Source organism: Tyto alba, unplaced genomic scaffold (genome assembly GCF_018691265.1).
Source record: "Tyto alba isolate M040663 unplaced genomic scaffold, T.alba_DEE_v4.0 Super-Scaffold_12, whole genome shotgun sequence".
NCBI lineage: Eukaryota > Metazoa > Chordata > Aves > Strigiformes > Tytonidae > Tyto > Tyto alba.
In genome coordinates, this window is record NW_024881274.1 from 2,042,365 (window position 1) to 2,060,543 (window position 18,179).

At 44.8% G+C, this 18,179-nt stretch overlaps 1 protein-coding gene across 7 annotated transcripts in view; it reads left to right on the plus strand.

Annotated features, from left to right (window-relative positions):
* The window catches only part of GPATCH8 (G-patch domain containing 8), a 57,701-nt gene extending 40,774 nt beyond the window's left edge, over positions 1–16,927 (plus strand). For 6 of the 7 annotated variants that reach the window (XM_042787139.1, XM_042787145.1, XM_042787142.1 and 3 more), the window contains 5 exons: positions 740–883; positions 3,155–3,191; positions 8,570–8,619; positions 10,125–10,255; positions 10,653–16,927. In XM_042787139.1, coding sequence (XP_042643073.1) covers positions 740–883; positions 3,155–3,191; positions 8,570–8,619; positions 10,125–10,255; positions 10,653–14,499 — 4,209 coding nt within the window. In that variant the 3' untranslated portion in view covers positions 14,500–16,927. The remainder of the gene's footprint in view (positions 1–739; positions 884–3,154; positions 3,192–8,569; positions 8,620–10,124; positions 10,256–10,652) is intronic. The other variant, XM_042787140.1, reaches the window with a different exon arrangement.
* The last annotated feature ends 1,252 nt before the right edge of the window (positions 16,928–18,179 follow it).

An 18,179-nucleotide genomic window follows, 5' to 3' on the forward strand; every position in this document is an offset into this window, starting at 1 on the left:
TTTTATTAACTTGGCAAGTAACTACCTGTACCCACTCCCAGTGCGATCACTGTATTTGATCAGTGTATTTGAGCTCAGCTTAATGGACAGCATTGCTCCTGGGAAAATTTCACTGGCTGTGAAATTACACTGAAGTGAATTAGGCTCAACGATTTCTGAGCTGTGCTTTCCCAGCCACGGGTCTGTGTTCTTCCCTATTGAATTGCAGACGAACTGAGATCAAGCAGACATCTGTTAGCACTCAAAATGGAGGAAGTATCAGCATTTAAAGTTCTAAGATTCTGTTCCAAAAGCAGTGATTTTGGTTTGCTGCGTATTTTGTGCATCTTACGCGAGCAAGCAGCTGCCAGTTTGCTTATGTGTTAGCTTGAGGCTTTGAACCTCTCTTTTTATCTCAGACAATCCAGCAGGCTCTCCTTGCAGATGCAAGACTGCCTTCCTGCCATCGGCACTAGACTTTTTTTTTTTTTTAAGCAGTCTCCTTTTACCAATACCTGTGCTAATGACAAGATTATGTTCTATGTTAGTAAATTGAGTCAAGGCTAGGTTGGTATTGCAAAGTTACCCTTCATACCTTTGAATTTGCAAAGACCGATCAGCTTAATAAATAAAAGCATTGGCATATGCTAAGGTTTTCTTAAGGACTGTTTTTCCTTAAAGGACTAGTTAGTTCATCATCTTCCAGTTTTACTGGTTTTACAGGAAGTTTAACAGAAGCTTTTTTTTGTTAATTTTGCAGGATTATGTTGATAAAGAAAAGGCAATTGCCAAGGCTTTGGAAGACCTCAGAGCAAATTTCTACTGTGAACTCTGTGACAAGCAGTATCAAAAGCATCAAGAGTTTGACAACCACATAAACTCTTACGATCATGCTCACAAGCAGGTAAACAAGTGTTGCTAGCACAGTCCATCAATTTTATATTCATTGCAGCGGTCTTGTTTGTGGTTAATACTTTGAATTTCCCCAGTGTATCTGTTTTCCTTATAGCCCCAGGAATAGGTGTGTTATGTCACTGGTTGAGATCCTTATGCCCAACATACATTTTAAAAAAAAAAAAAAACAAAACCCAACCCGCAGTTGGCATCAAGGATCCCAGTTTTGAATGACCCATGATCAGGAATGGGCTGCTGTTAGACTGGGAAGACTACATGTGGATATGGACGGCTCCCGGTTTGCATCAGCTTTTAACATAGTACAACTTTGGAGACTGATGATATGCCACGTGTGCACATTTTAATACTTCAGTCTGTGTTCTGTCACGTTACTGAAAACAGACTAGGAAGTAACGGTCTGTGTCAAAGGAATCATCAAAGAAGAGCACTTTCCAAATTCTGTAAACCTCAGGAGAAGGTGCGTTCAGAGTCTGTGTGGAACTGGCTTTGGTCCCAAGGTAGAGATGTACTGTAGTATCTACATGGTACTTCATAATGCACAGTAAATAATAAAAGTTCATGTGTTAGCCTTATCTGTTTGACCATTTGAAGCTGCTAAATCAGATGTAAACGTACAGCAGGCAGTGTTGTGCTCATCTAGAGATGAAATTTCTCACGGGAGGTTTTTTGACAGTTCTAGTCACAAATTCTAAGAATACAATCATTAAAATGCTGATAACTTCTGGAGGATGTGCTGTAGTGTACTAGATCTTGCAAAATAGCAGTGAAGCAAGAGCTTAAAAACAAGAATATGGAATTACAGAGTATGAATTGTTTGTGTATGTGTATTAAGTATGGGATATGATAGTTCAAAGTAAATTCACAAAGGGAATCTTATCAGGAATTCTCAGCAGGGAAATTTCTGTTTGAGTACTGTCATGAGTTGTGGTTTAATAGAATTAAGAGCAGAAATTCATTTGTTTACTTCGTATTGAGAAGACGGGCTGCTTTGACCGAGCTGGTGGCAGAGTGTGATACCTGATAGCAGTGTACTTCATCTAAAGTTTTCCATCAACTTGGTTGAAACTTGAGTGCATTTATGTGCATGTATTTAGGAGGTGGAAGGACCTGTTTGTGTCACATTCTTACCGCGTGGTGATGCAGGATGATTATGTCAACTCCTGTTTAAAACCCTTGGGTGATTAATAGGGGGCCTGATATGAGGTTGGCAAGCCTCGGAGTTTTTCCAGCATCTAGAGATGCTGTGGAAGGAGAAACAAACCTGTGGAAAACAACCACTCATTGGTATCAAAAGACTCAGCAGTAGGGGTGCGAGAAGAGTGACCAGCAAGAAAAATGTCTTTGGAACACAGAGTTATGGTATAATCTTTTCATCAGTAGAAAGGAATTGGGGGTTGCTTGGTACTGCTGATTATTTTTAAAGGAATTAATGGTCCAGGATAACTTGCAAAGGCAGGCTTTGGACAAAATGAGCCTTCAAACTCTCGCTAGGTCACCCAGCATTCATTTCTAGTTACATAGGAATTTAAACAAAGAATCAATCATGCTTTGCTTAGGGTAGAAATTGTTTGTACAGCTTTGTTGTGCTGAAATGTGTGTCACCCTGTTGGGTCAGTGTTCAGTAAGTGAACTTGAAACTACCTAGAAATAAAGAAGGTAAATTTGCATGAGTAACATTATCTCGCTTCTGTTGTTCATTACCACTCAAGACGGGTTCGTTTCTCTCAGTCTATTCTAAATTTTTAGGTAGTTTGGAAAAACAAACAGACAAAACCCCAAAAAACAAAAACACCACCAAAACAATACCCTGTGCTTTTCATAATATGTTGCACATTGATATTTCATATTTTGCCTCTTTGAACAAGAAAGCAAGGTTACATGAAGGCTAATATTTTTTTGAGGAAAACCATCACGTTTTCTTAAATGTAGGCTAATCAGTAGGCCTTCTTGGAAAGATGAGACATCATGGTATCCCAGATAATTACAGCAAACTGGCTTGGTATATATTTTCTGCAATGTTTTATCTTCCTAGCAGTAATTCTTGAAGCAACAGTGCTTTGGATTTGCCTTTTTCTTAGCTTGTTGAACAGATTTCCACAGGATCATTTTAAGTATTTTTAGTTACACATACCCACGACATTGAAGTGTTTGCTTATTCCTTCTGTGGTGCAGTGAGCATTAGGCTGTCCCTGTAAATAGATGTTCCATCCTCAGATCTCTTTCTGCTCCCGAGTTACAAAGACACTGTCTTGTATTCCAGGAAGCAACTCAGGATTATTGCGAAACAGGGACGATAGGTAAGTGTATTGATCCCTACCGGATAAATTTGGGACCTACCAACTTGTCAACACCAAACGATTAAAGGGAGGTTTTATTATTTCCTTACTACTCTGTTTTCATAAAGCGTTTGGATATGTCTGAATTGACCTCAACACCAAGTTTCTATCCAAAAGGCAGTATTTCTAGATTACCTTAACTGGGAAAGTAATCTTCAATTTATTATCACAAACCATTGGCTTGTTTAAGTCACTGTATTTTAAACGTCTTATTGGAGGTGTGCAATGTTGTTCTCTAGATTTTTTTTTTTTAATTAGGTTAACACTTGAAATGAGAAGTACAGGTGTTTTAAAGAACAGTAACCCTATCTGTTCACCAAATGGTCAGTCCCTCTCAGGGGAAGCCATACAACAGTTCATACAGATGGCATTGAAAGAGGAAAAATAAACTCTGTTCCCTTGAAGATCCTTCAGTGAGCAACTGAAAAAGGGTGTAACCATAGATGTAACTTTTTGTGTCCTGGAAAGCTACTGATACCTTTAATGGGGGTTTTTTAGCTCTAAAATCTCGAGCCTGGCAACTAGAAAGACTGGGAGCTTATGAAGGACCCCTACCTCTGAGGTTGCACAGTCCTGACTGTCAGCAGAGTAATAAAAAGACAAATGCAAAAGAAGGCAAATGTAGAAAGAAAACTTCTCTTACAGCTGGTGGGGAACTTGGGTAGTGAAGTTGGACACAGTGTATTTTTGTGCTGCTTTCCTGTAGATATGTGATGTCCAGATGCTTGAGAGTTCCCACAGTCCTTGAATACTCTGGACTTGTTGGGAATGTGTCCTTAGTGCGTTACATCCGAGCGGGCCCTTAATTTGGTTCTGGGTTTTGACATCAAGGTAGAATACTTCATGTTAGATTTGCATGAAGATGAATGTGGGTCATCGTATCTGGGGTTGAACCCAGTTTGTGTATTCATATCAAATAAACCTAGTTGGTATACCCATCACTTAGCTTGCAAAAACTTTTACGATTGGAATTATCTTATGTGTAAATAATGTAGGGTTTACAATCAGCTTTTACTGTTTGGTTTTTGTTTTATTTTTTTTACCTCATCTAAGAACTTGCAGAATTTATTGTATGGTCACCTCTTTCCTGCTAGGATGTCTGATGAAGGGTTGAGCTGTTTACTGAGTCACTGACCCAACAGACTAAAAACATTTACCTTCCGAATTCAGTGTGAAAATCAAACATGTTTCCTGTGTGAACTTTTGCCAGGTTAACTGTGAGAACGCTAACTAGTATTAAAATTCAGTCTTATGTAGCTTCCAATTTATTTATTTCTAAATGTGTGGTGTTTTGGAAGTGTAGATGATTAATTCTGCGTAGATTCTCTTTATAAAAGGCCAAAGGGAATGTATTTCCATAAAGAAGTTTCTTGGGAAAAAGGGTGGAACTAAGAACTGAAACTATAGATCTGCAGTTATCTTCATGCCCTAATTATCTGGATCTTTGCTTCTAATGCTGAGGGGGAGGGATCTGTTGAAGCACAATAAAATTACCAACACAGTCATTGCTGTGGTTGATGAGTACTTTAAATCTAAATGCTAAACTTTCTGTTTTGGGGAAAATCGGACTTGTGCTTTCCAAAAACTTGTATTGTCAAGCACAGCTTGAATGTAGAAGGCTGAAGAGAGAATATCCCAAGATAGTTGGTGCTACATGAGAAGCTTTTCTACTCTAGAAATGCTTTATGCTCAAAAAGCCCACGGTATTTTTCTTAACCCACTTGTAGCTGTTCAGCTGCTTGTTTGCTGATGGCAAATACATTTGGAGAGGAGCACTTATTTTATTGAACACTCTCCGTGTATAAGTCTTCAGTGTACAGGGCTTGGACGTTGTGATTATGAGTGGTGCCTCCTGAAGGGCAGGCCAGACTCGTGTCGTTGGGTTATCTGTGTTGCATTAGCACGTCCTACCTTTTCCTAAGTTGAAAATGAGATGTCAGGGTAGAAATTAAGATGAAATAAAACTGCAGTTGTGTGCCATTTCCCCTCTGCTCTTTTCACTTCATTTATGAGCATGCAAAGAATGCTGATTACCAAAAATAAGCAGGGCTTGTGTTCTCACTTATATAAAATTATAAAGGCTGCCATCCCTTGAGCTCATATTTAGCTAATGGTGTAGTTCACTCTCAGAAGCTTTTGTGGCAAAGAATCGAGTGTACGTCAAAAGTTCAGAAAGCCAGAAATCTGCTGGCATGTAATGAAAAGTACATTATTATTTTATTTAATAGGGATTGGCAGAGAGACTTGAGAACAATGACAGGGGAGGAGTAGGCTCTAATACCATTGTGCTGTCACATGAGCTGCCTCTGTCTCAAGCCAATGCAGAAATCTCACTGTGCATGGATCCAGTCTGCCCCTTTCTCCTGAATATAAGGTTCGTCATAAAGGTCTCAGATCTTCAGGTCTAGTGAAGCAGTGAAATGCTGTTTTTATTTTGAGAATAAGATAATCTTTCTGCTCTGCAATTTTAGGCAAAGAATGACTCTCAAATGGGCCTCAGTTCAGCAAAATTGCAGGGCTTTTTCAGTTTAAACCGAGAAAATCCATTTACTGCTGGTCCTGAACCTGAAAAGCAATGCACTCCAGTTCAGTACTGCAGAGGTCTTACCTCGATACCATCTCACCAGCAAAGTCTCACGTACAATTGCCACAGCATGTGCCGAGTTTTTTCCTGTTACGAGTTTCTGAATCCTGATTGCCTTCCTTTTATTTAACCACTGTCATGTGTCTGTGATGGGCTATCTCTAGAGCTTTTAAATGATGCTGGAGTGCAGCTTATTTAAGCTGATTTGAAGAGAATTGGAAGGTAATGACATTGTATGCCAATTTGGCCCCTCCTGAGCTATGAAGTGATCAGGAGATAATCCATTACTGTAGCCTCTTTGTGTTGGAGTACTGAGGCAGCTGCAGATTTTATAGAAAACCTGTTCTTTAAGAGCTCTATTTGTGCTTCCATTGAAATTTAGACTTCTTAGTAATTTTGTTAGAAACGAGGATGGAAACCTAAAATACTATTCTTTGTTGTAAAGCTGAGGTGGGTGGCAGCTATTAATAAAACAATACCAAGCTGAAGGAAGGCTTTAGGTAGTGAAGTACTGCTTCTAGTGAGCAGAAATTTAGGCTAACTTTTTATTTAAGTGCTAGTCATCAGTGTCCTTATTTATTTGCTGGTCACTGGGCTTACTGATGAGGCCCTTCTTACAGCTGAAGTAATAAACCAGCAGAATAATATTTCTTGGCTTCATGGTCACTATAGTCCGACAGTTTGTAAATGTGTTGCTGCTTAGATAAAACTTCTGCTTCCTCAGAAAACACACTGCTTTTCCTCAGAAAAAATGCTTCTTAATTTTTAAATCCTAGAGTAGTATGAAGCTATATGTTTGATTTAATACAGGTTGGTGTCTTTGATCCTGTTGAAGAAATTATAGTATTGCTGAGCACCATGAGAAGACTTAAAAAGGCTGGTTTCACCCCAAGAAGATGGGTTCCCAGGGCTCCTTTTCCTTAGTTGGTGGGGAGAAGCTCCCTGAGGATGATTGAGTGGCTGCATTAAATTCTTGTTTAAATTTCTTTGCTGTGTTAGGGGGGGCAGCTGTGCAACTGTCCTTCCGCGGCTGTCCAGCCTCTGTGAACACCCACACATATGGTGCAGCCCAAAAAGTAATTCAGAGATTTTGGAGGATTAGAATAATGAACTCTTGCCTAAGGATTAGGTGGAAATTTCTTTAGTGTACGCCTAGCTTAAATACTGAGTTCAAATAGCTTTCAGGGAAGGCTGAGACCTGGAGTATGCTGAAAAGTGTTTAATTGCTTTGATATACTCCTTTTGCTATTGTGAAATTGTACTTCAGGCTTAGAATTGTTTCACCCCAGTTAGGTTTGGGGGAGGAGGGTAAGCATAGCTGTAGTTAACTGGTCTTTGCGTGGATAAATGACTGGAATCAATTATGCACTTGAAACAATGAGTGAGGCAAGGGTTACGCTGGCAGGATATTTTGAAAAGTTCTGGCTATTTTAAAAGTCTAGTGTTAATTGGCTGCCTGCAAACATAAGCCTTCTGCATCTAGTCCTGCAGTGATTTGTTTTTACAGATGACCAGTCTGGTTTTCTGTCATCTTTCCTTCCACACCCCAGGTTGCATTTATGTAAGATAATGAGGTCTAGCCAGGTTTCTTAGAACTTGGCTCCTTGCAAACTTGAGAAATCATTTTAGGTCAAATATGCTGAGCTATGTTATGTTCCATATTTTACATTCCCAAGGAGACGGCATGGTGCAGTTGTGGAGCTTTTCTATCCTATACTTACCCAGCAAGTCCTTTCTTCCTTTGGGCCCCTGTGCAACAAAAAGAAACTCAGCCTTGAGATCTCTTAGTCCTTTGTAAAATCAGACCAATTTTTCCCCAATTTGGGGAGTAATAAATTCTCATCAGTCTTGAAACCATAGTTAGTGGTTTATCATTTTAAAAGGCACAGATACCAGAGTAGCTAGGTGTTGCCATGTATTGTGTATTCTGGAGTTGCAATACATCAGGATTGTTCATTTGCTTCATTGCTTCTAAATGTTGAGTGGGAGGCTGGGGACAGCAGAGACATGCAAAGGTCAGCATTTAAGGAAATGGGCATTTAATTCTATTTTTATTAAAATTGCCCGTTGTAACGAAGGCAGGATTGCATTGTGGGCAGCTGCATCATTATCAACTGACTTTGAGCCCATTTTATTTCACAGGAAGGTGTTTAAGGCCATGTCTGGGGGGTGGAGATGGGTTTCTGAGTGCACCATTGCACCTTCCACTTTAAAGTAAAAGGTCACAGTTCATTTCTGTTGTAAATAGCTGGGTCATATTTTTTTCCAAAGGGATGAGTGATCAAGAGACTTGGCATCGAACCCCAGTTGAATAGTTTTGTCAGCTGTTGGTGACTTTAAATTCCTGGAGCATTTTAGATACGCTTTTTAAATCAGCATGAAAAAGCTGATAGCACTGCTTAGTCCATTTTTTTTTTTCTTTTTTCCTCCCTCTTGGAAAAAAAATTTACTCTTCAACGTTTAACATAGACCACAAAACCCTTGAGCCCTTTACTTGTCCTGGTGAAAGTAGCTCTGCTGTTCCAGGTGGGATCACCGCTGTGTCTGTGTATGTGTATGTGCGCTCCCCCTTGTGCTCCAGACTCCCTAGGCTCGGTCCCACAGCTTTGCTGGCTTAGCTCCTTCTCCCTAGAATAGCTCACAGACACAGTGAGAGCCTGTGTAGTAATGCTTGCTTTTTATTTTTTTTTTTCCCTCTCTTCCACTTTTGTTATATTTTTACTTTCTTTTTTTCTTTGTGATATGACGTTCTCAGCTGATGTATTGAAAGCAAACCCTTCTAATTTTGGAGTCCAGAACACAAGAGTGAGTTTCTTTCTACTAGTGTCTAGCTGTACTTTTTTGTGTGTGTCCTCCCCTCTGATTTTGGTAATGCTCAACCATGTTTAGTAAATATGATTAGGTAAGAGAATCCTCTGTTTTGTCAAATCTTCCCCTTTTTCACAAAGCAATGTTCTCTTTACATTGGACCAACTTAATTCCTCTAATCTGAACTTTGGGTTAGTTTCCAGATCCACTGTCTCTGTGTGTACTGGTGTGACTCTGCTCCATTGAAGAGGCAGAGTCAGCCAACCAGGTGTATTTAGAATTCACCAGTGATTTGTACAATAATTTTTCTAAAGTGACTACTACTGTGAGTACTGTTAGTCTTTTCAGTCTTTCATGAAATGCCTGAAAAACATGAAACTTTTTCAAAAGCTGTGTACATGATGCATTCTGGAATTGGGCCTTTTGAAAGGGTTTTAAATTGTGCACCAAAAAAGAAAAATTAATCCCTTAGGATGGTAGAGGTCTGTCTTTGCTGCTTACTGTTACTTAAAAGTCTGTATTTCACTCTTTGAAAAAAACAAAAACAAAACAAACAAGAAACAAACAAACAAAAAATCAAAATCAAAAAACTACCTTGTGAATTTTCACATGTATTCAAAGGAAAAACAGCAGCCTCTTCCTAGTGCTTTGAGACAAGGACTTTCAAAAATATTCTGAAATCTTGGATGTTCAATTTCTATTAGAATTGGATATCTAGATTTTCTCAGTAATGTTATGATGCTTGAAATTCCTTGGGTTTGGGTTTACTTCATCATATGATAAGATTTCTGGGGAACTTAGTGTTTCTGCCCTCTAAAGTATTCAACCCCAAAAGACCCCACTGCATTTTAGAATATTTTGTTTCTTGAGAGACCATCTCAGAACTACTGTCAGGAAAGCAAGTAACTGTTTGTGATGTATGTTGTATTATTTATTTGCTTACTGGAATCATTTGCATGGGATTTTTGGCACCTTCTCCAATGTAATTTGTACATTGCTTTTGTAAGATACAATACCTGGGTAACTCTCTTGCACCAGCTAATCCCTTTCTGTTCTTTGGCCCATGCTATTAAGACTTCTGTCACGCACTGTTTGTCAAGTACATTTGCACCCTGCAAGAGCAGCAAAGTAAACAGTTTTGTTTTGTTGGTTTTGTTTTTTGTTTTTTTTTTTTTCCTTCCAGAATTTGCCTGTTGCTTTGAAATCAGCTTTATTGTACATGCTAAAGAGAACCAGTAATGTTGATTGGAAATGCACATATATGGACTTGACGACATAGCCAAAAGTGATCAACAGTTGTCTTTTCATTTAGCTACTGGGAGGATGGCTATGTGCTCCATTTGGTTTGTTGAGCTAAGATGCTGTTGCTCCATCCTAGCTCAATAAATATTACTGGGAGGGGCTTTACAACGTACTTGCCAGTGCTACAGCAAAGAGATGCTTTCAGACACTTAACCACAAACTGCTTTTATCTAACCCATTCTTGCTTTCTTTTGCCTCAGAGGTTGAAAGATCTCAAGCAAAGGGAGTTTGCTCGCAATGTCTCTTCAAGATCACGTAAAGATGAAAGGAAGCAGGAGAAAGCCCTCCGGCGTCTACATGAGCTGGCTGAACAGAGGAGGCAGCCTGAATGGTGAGTGCAGGTGATCCCTGAGCACCCTTGGAGGGAGTCCTGCGTGGGACTGCACGCCTTTGCTGCACTGACATTCTTGCTCCTATAATCCTGCGCAAGTTTTAAGGGCAAAGCTTCACGCTTAAGTTTGGCCTCGTGCTGTGTTTTTGGTAGGAGTGAATTCACTAAACTGGTATTCCAGAGCATCTCCAAATTGCTTTTTCCAGCAATAGCATTTTCTTCAGTTTAATATTACTAAAACATTTAAATGGCTGTGTAGTGCCAATTTAATGCATATTTCTAGATACGAGAGTACTTGAAATGTCTAAAAAAACTGTTTTAGATGAGGCATGGATCCAACTGCAGAGGTATACAAGTGGCAGTCAGCTGTTTTTTCTGTTTTAACTTGTTCATACAGTGCTCCTGGAAGTGGACCCATGTTCAGAACCACCACGGTGGCTGTGGATGAGGAAGGTGGAGATGATGACGATTCTGCAGCCAACAGCAGCTCTTTCATCCAGACTTCTGGTCAAGCTACAGAGATGACTATGGACAGAGGTTTCCTAAACACTGGACAAGTCGGTGGCACTGTTATGCCAAGCCAAATGCCCATCCAGACAGCGCAGGCAATCAGCTTTGGCATTAAGAATACTTTGGGAACTCCGCTGCAGAAGATAGGCGTGTCATTTTCGTTTGCTAAGAAGACTCCGGTAAAGCTGGAGACCATAGCTTCCGTTTTCAAGGACCACGTGGAAGAATCAAGTTCTGCAGATGGAGCAAAAGCTGATGAGAGAGGGTCCTCAGATGCAGGGAGCCTGCTGAAATCTGGTGAGGGCGAAAGCACAAATAATTCTGACGGCAAGGCAGAGGAGGATGACCAACATGACAAAGATAGTGGGTCTCTAGCCACTACGTTATCTAAACTAAAAAAGATGAGACGAGAAGATGGACCAATGGCAGTTGAACCAGAATACTACCACTATATTCCCCCAGCCCATTGTAAAGTAAAGCCTAATTTTCAATTCCTGCTTTTCATGAAGTCTACCGAACAAATGGAAGCTGAAAATGTGAATAAAAAAAACACGCATGAAGTTAAAAAGGGTAGTTCTCCAAAACCCAAACCCAGCAAGCACACAGAGAAGGCTGCTGAGAACATGGGGCAGCAGAAGGAGCAGAGTACTACTGAAACTGCAGCTCAGCAGAGTAAAACAGAGCTAAAAGAAGTCCTGGAAAATGCAGGTATGCAGGAGAGCAAGCATCTTGCAGAGAGCAATCTCCCCGAGCCAGACACTACTAAAGAAGTCGCTCAGCCTGCCCCAAGCTGTAAAGATGTCTCTGAAGGACCAAAGCACCCGACAGGACCATTTTTTCCCGTTCTGAGTAAAGACGAGAGCACGACTCTCCAGTGGCCTTCAGAGCTTCTCATATTTACCAAAGCAGAACCATCTGTTTCATACAGCTGTAACCCCCTGTATTTTGATTTCAAGCTCTCTCGCAACAAAGATGCTAAAGGTAAAGGGGCAGAGAAATCAAAGGATCCAGGGGGTCTTTGTAAAGAAAATGTTCAGAGCACAGAATCTGGTGAGATAAGCAAAGCCAAGGAGGCAGAAGGTGCAGCTAACAGTTCTGCTCTAAAAATGGAAAACAGATCTCTGTCCACCTGTGGTTCCCAGAATAAGCAGGAGTCCAATTTGGCAAGTGTTAGTAAGGGAGAGGGGGAGGACGGTAGTAAATGCATAATTGGTAAGAGTAAATCTGGAAGATCCCATAAACACAAAAAGAAAAAGAAGCACAAAAAGTCCAGCAAACACAGACGTAAACACAAGGAGGAAGCTGACGAGAAGGGCCGAAAAACTGACCTGGGGGAAGAGAAACCCAAGAAACGGAAAAGACACAGGCACAAAAAAGGCAAATCATCTCTTTCTACTGAATCAGAACGAGTGCTAAAAACTGAACTGTCCGAAGATTGCAGCCACTTCCAGAAGAAAAAGCGATGCTCTCAGGAGTCCCAGAGGAAGTCTCTGTCTGCTGAAGAGGGAAGCAGTGGTAAAAAAGAGGATGGTGGTATCTCCTGCCAAGAGCACGGCAGCAAAAAACACAAGGCTGACTCGCAGCAGTTGCCTGCTTCGAGGAGACGGTGTTCGGCTCCTTCCCTGGGCAGGATCAGCCGCAGGAGCCGGCAGAGCAGCGGGGACTACGACAGCGAGGAGGGCTCCCACAGGAAGCACTGCCGGCAGAAATCCCCGTCGCAGTACAGCGACGACTACGACTCCGGCAGCGACCACTCCAGGAGCCGCTCCAGGTCGGGGCGCAGGCACTCCTCTCACAGGTCCTATTCGACCAGCTCCGATGCTTCCTCAGACCAGAGCCGGTACAGCCGCCGGAGGAGTTACTCGGATGATAGCTACAGCGACTACAGTGACCGGTCAAGGTGCCATTCAAAGCGGTCCCACGACTCGGAGGATGACTCTGACTACAACAGCTCGAACCACAGATCAAAGCGGCGCAAGTACTCCTCTTCTGAAGACGACTACAGCTCGAGCAGGAGCAGGTCAAGGAGTCGAAGCAGGAGCCGAACCCACCCTCGAGGCAGGTCACGATCAAGGAGCCGGGGCAGAACACGCAGCAGCAGCTGCAGCCGCAGCCGAAGCAAGAGGAGGAGCCGAAGCGTCACGGGCCGCAGCTGGAAGCGGAGCCGCAGCTATAGCAGGGATCGCAGCCGCAGCACGAGAAGCCACTCGCAGAGGTCTCTCTCGCGGAAGGGCTCTCGAGGCCACGAGAGCCCCGAGGAGAGGCGGTCCGGGAGAAGGGACTTCATCAGGTCCAAAATCTACCGCTCGCAATCCCCTCACTATTTCCGGACAGGCCGAAGTGAAGGATCGTCACTGAAGAAAGAGGATGGCAAAGGAGAGGATCTGAAAGGGTCTGGTTCCCTCTCCCAGAACAGCAGCGGCTCTGGCACGGGGAGGGCCTCGGAAGGTGACTGCAGTCCAGAGGAGAGAAACTCCGTCACTGCAAAACTTCTCCTGGAAAAGATTCAATCCAGGAAGGTTGAGAAGAAGCCCTGTGTCACTGAAGAGATGCTGGCAGGGGCGAATAAGGTGGGAATCAAGCTCAAAGATCCTCCCCAGGGCTACTTTGGCCCCAAACTTCCTCCTTCCTTAGGCAACAAACCGGTTCTCCCCTTAATTGGGAAACTGCCAACCGTTCGAAAACCAAACGCCAAAAGGTATGAGGAGTCTGGCTTGGAGAGGGGCGAGGAGCAGGAGCTGTCGGATTCTGAGGACGTTTCCCAAGGCATTGAGGAGGCTCAGCTGGCCGGCCAGTCTCTCCTGGAAGAAGTGGTGATGGTAATTCAGGACAAACCTCTGGATGAGCAGAAGTGTGATGAACCTGCCGTGGAAATGCCGTCCCTTCCCCTCGAAGCACCGGCGCTCCCCGAGTGCTTTGGTTCTGGAGATCTGGTCATGCCACACAACTTCCTCTCGGATCCGAGTGATGGCGATGGGCTAGAACCTATGGACGGGGGCAACCAGCCGGTCCCAGTGGAAACCAGTATGATGCCCTTAGTTCCAGATGTCGAGCACTTTCCTGGCTACGTGCCTCAGAGCGGGGAGCCGAGCATCGAAGGGGATCGGGAAGGAGGAGAGGACTCCTCTCTAGCACCACTCGAGAGCCAGCCGATCACTTTCACACCCGAAGAAATGGAGAAATACAGTAAGCTGCAGCAAGCTGCTCAGCAGCACATTCAGCAGCAACTTCTGGCAAAGCAGGTCAAGGCCTTCCCTGCCTCGGCGGCGCTGGCGCCGGCAGCGCCGGCCCTGCAGCCCATCCACATTCAGCAGCCGGCAGCGGCGTCGGCGACCTCCATCACCACGGTGCAGCATGCCATCCTGCAGCACCACGCTGCCGCCGCCGCCGCCGCCATCGGGATTCACCCTCACCCCCATCCCCAGCCCCTCGCTCAGGTTCATCATATACCCCAGCCCCACCTGACACCTATTTCGTTATCCCACCTGACCCACTCGATTATTCCAGGGCACCCTGCTACATTTCTAGCCAGCCACCCCATCCACATCATTCCGGCGTCAGCTATCCACCCGGGCCCCTTTACTTTTCATCCGGTCCCTCATGCTCTTTATCCGACCCTTCTTGCCCCGAGACCCGCTGCGGCCGCGGCTGCTACGGCCTTACATCTTCACCCGTTGCTGCACCCCATTTTCTCAGGACAGGACCTGCAGCATCCACCCAGTCACGGCACATGAAGGACAAGTTGAAGTAACCTGGGAGGAAGGAGAATATTTTGCGTTTTGGGAAGGGGTTGAAGTTGATCCAGCTGGGAGGTGAGGCCTGAGAATTTCCTTTCACTCTTTAGCAGCCAAAGAAGCCAAAGGCTCAAGGGCTGGGTAGCAGCAGGCGGCGGGTCAGTTTGTAAGTGTTGTGTATATCTGCTACCAGGGACTGTCTCGCGTCCCCGACATCTCCGTGCACGTAGCAGCACCCTGTCCTAGAAGAACCATTTCACACGTAGACCAGCGAGACACTTGGAAAGGCTTTTTTCCCCTGGATTCTTACACTTGGCCATCTTCTTTCTGCCGCCTTGTATATGATAAATGAGATTTCATACACGCTAGTAGGTCTTTAAAAATCCTTTTAATGAGGTCATCTAATTAAAATAGTCAGCATGATTGAATCCGGCTTGTAATCAGTGATAAAACATTCAGTAAGCGACAGCTGTGGATCCTGGCGAGGCGACCGATGGAGGGCAGTGCCACTCTTGTTTTGGCTGGGCCAGTACCAGTTTTCAGGCATTACAGGAGATTTCTTGGCACCCTGTTGCTGCATACTTAGTTGGGTTTTTTTTTTTTCGGAGTGAGCAGCAAAGGTGGAAGTAAGATCTCATTTCAGAGCCGAAGAGAGGAGCTGCGTGCGTGCCCGGAGCTCTGACCCTTCCCCATCCTGCATCAGCGTTCTCCTGCGCAAGGGCTGCGCCTTGACGCCTTCGGGATGGCCGGGACGGGGAGAGGTGCGCGCCTTGGGGGTCGGTGATTTCAGTCTGGGCTTTGAGCACTCTTCTCCTGAGAAGGCGCGGGGGGAGAAAAAAAATAAATATCACTCTGACTTCCATCTTTTGTGGTGTTGGGCAAGAGGCACTTGGGTGAGAGAGGAGAAAAATCCCTTTAGGAATTGAAGCAATACAGAGGACTGGGGAGAGTGGCCGGGGTATGTAAAGTGTATTCTTTCCTCTGTAATACTGATGGTTTCCTTATTAATTTATAGGGTTTTTTTTTTAATGTAAAGAATTGCACTGAACTCTGTAAACAAAGATGCTGCTTTTTGTAGCTCATATAAAAAGGTTACATTTGTAGTATACCGCAATAATATTTTTTACAGCCAGTTCTTCTAGTGGTACTTGTTCTGGTGGCTTTTGTGTAAATATGTTTGCTGTAGGTGAAATAAGACACTTGTAAAGGTTCAACTTTATAGTTTCAGCTAGATGCAAAATGACTAAGCATGTATATTTTATCAAGCTCATGTATTTTTGAAGTTTTTATGTATTATAAAATGTAAAAACAACAAAAAAAATAACCTTCATTTAGCATTTTGCAGAAGAAAAAAAAAAAAAAAAAAAAGTGAGACTTGGCCTAGGTGAGGTGCGCGGACGACACCGGTGACTCCAGGAGCTGATGAGCGGCCTCGCGCTGGCCGGCGGCTGTGTGGAGGGGAGCAGCCCGGGCACGCTGCGCGCTCCTCGCCTTTGCCAAGCAGCTGCTTGTAGGAACCGACACTGGAGGCAGGCTCAGGAGCGTCAGGAATTTGGGTTGTCTCCCAGAGTATAAAATATACACACCCCTCTTTTTTTTTTTTCTTTTTTTTTTTTTTCGGTTTCTTTTTTTCCCCTGGGTTTGGCCCGCTGGCTTGCAGGTGCCAGCCTGGCTGTGTGGTTCAGTACAGTCTTCCAGCGGAGGAAGAGCCTTTTAGCCATAACTGTTTGCTGTCCTACGCGCCGGGAGAGGCGCTTTGGGACTGACCAGTTGAGGCTCTGCCTGCCTGTGACGTCCCATAAGGGATTTCTCTGTTCTTGCCGGCACCGTCCGCTGGCTGCAGCTCACACCAACTGTAGGAGGCTTCTCCCGCCGCGAGCTCTTCCCATCGCACCAGGACGAGTTGCTGCTGTCCCCGCTGACCTGGGTATTTCAGGGTCAGGCCCTCCTCGTGTTAGAGCAGTTTGGGGGCATCTTACGGTGCTTTGTAGGGCCCGATCTCGGAGCAGGCAGCGAGGGGACGCAGAGCACCAAGACCCCGGGGCGGGGGGGGGACAGAGATTCAAAGGATCAAAACCTTGAGCTTCCTCACTCTAAACGAGAAACTTTGCATTCGAGCAGGTTTGACTGAAACACAACGGTCAAAAAAAGGGACTCAATTTCTCTGTAAATAATTAACACAATACAGTATTAATGTCTCAATGCTGAGCTTCATTAGCTTCTAGATTCAATACGCGTGTTCTGGCACCCTTCACGCTGCAGTCAGGGGTTTTTTTGACTTCCAGAATAGTGCTAAAAATAATTAACCTATCATTACTTAACAGGCATAAACAGACTGTATTTAACTTTGTCACATAAGATATATATATAAATATATATATATGCTGTAAAATGAGGGGAAAAAAAACCTTTCTAATAAACCAATGATTTGTGGAAAAAAGTGTGTGGCTGCATGAGACGTCTTGGAGCTGCTGCGTCTGATCGCGATGTAGCCCAGGACTTCTTCCTAAAATAACAGTATCAGATGTTTGGTTCATTGAGCAAAAGTACTTTTCATTGCAGTGCTTTGCTTGGAAGATACTGGGCTGGACACAGAGAAAATGCACTCTTAATTATATATATGGTTGGTCGTGGTGTTTTTTTTTTTTTTTTTTCCCAAGGATATTATCTTTGGGTAGGAGACCTGAACGCACTGAGTGGGTTCCACAAGTCCTGCCACGACCGACCTGCCTGGCCAAACTGCTGTTAAAGGTGAAGCCAGGCCCGAAGGGTGCTGGTGGGTACTTGGGCCCCGCTGCGGATGTGGGGGGGCCGCGGGGACCCTGCTGCCTCCGCGCCTGCCAGCGGCAGCACGTCCTGCTGGGGGCTCTTTCAACCCTCCTTGCATCTTGTTTTTTTGGTTTTTTTTTTGGTCTCCCTCTTCAGCAGCTCGTCCTTTATGCCGTGGGCGCTGCCCGCCGTGTCCCTCGGGGGCACCCTGCCTGCGCCAGCCGCAACGGGTGGCAGAGGGGGCGAGTGCTCGGGGGGGAGCACCGGCCTCTCGTAACTAAAGGCCCCGAGAACAAAATTCAGAGCCCTAAAAAATGTTGCCAGGGGTGGGGTAGGGGCTGTAACCTGCCTTTGCCTGGGCTGTCCTCTCTTGGGTGCGCCTGGAACTGGTTGGCTGGATGAAGAAGCACACGCAGAAGTGTTGTTGCAAGAACCGGGAAATTAAATCATTTGATGGGGAGGGGGGAAGCAATATAGTTGCCTTGAAGCATTCTGGTGTGGGTTTCAGTTGGGTCGGGATGCCAGCATGGGAAGAGGCATCCAGCAGCTGCTGCTGGGTGCTCAGCGCGCTCCTCCCGGGGGCAGGGAGCTGAGCTGGGCTCAGCTAAACCCTTCCCAAGGCGCAGAGCCCGCCAGCCTGGGCTCAGCCCCAGTTTGGGGCAAAACCCCTCGAGTTTCAGATTGCAGCTGCTCTGGGGCAGCCAAGAGCCTGGAGCCACCTTCCAGTTGCTCCCAGGGGCCGGTGCAGCCCCGGCCCTGGGCTGTGGGGACCACCCTGTGCCCCCCACCCCGGGGGAGCCCAGCACCCCGCAGCCCCCCCACCCTCCCCGCCTCGTGTCCCACTCCCGGCTTCGGCGTAGATTAAAAGGATGGAAAACCCCGTTTCCTCATGGTGGGGGCTGGCTGGCAGC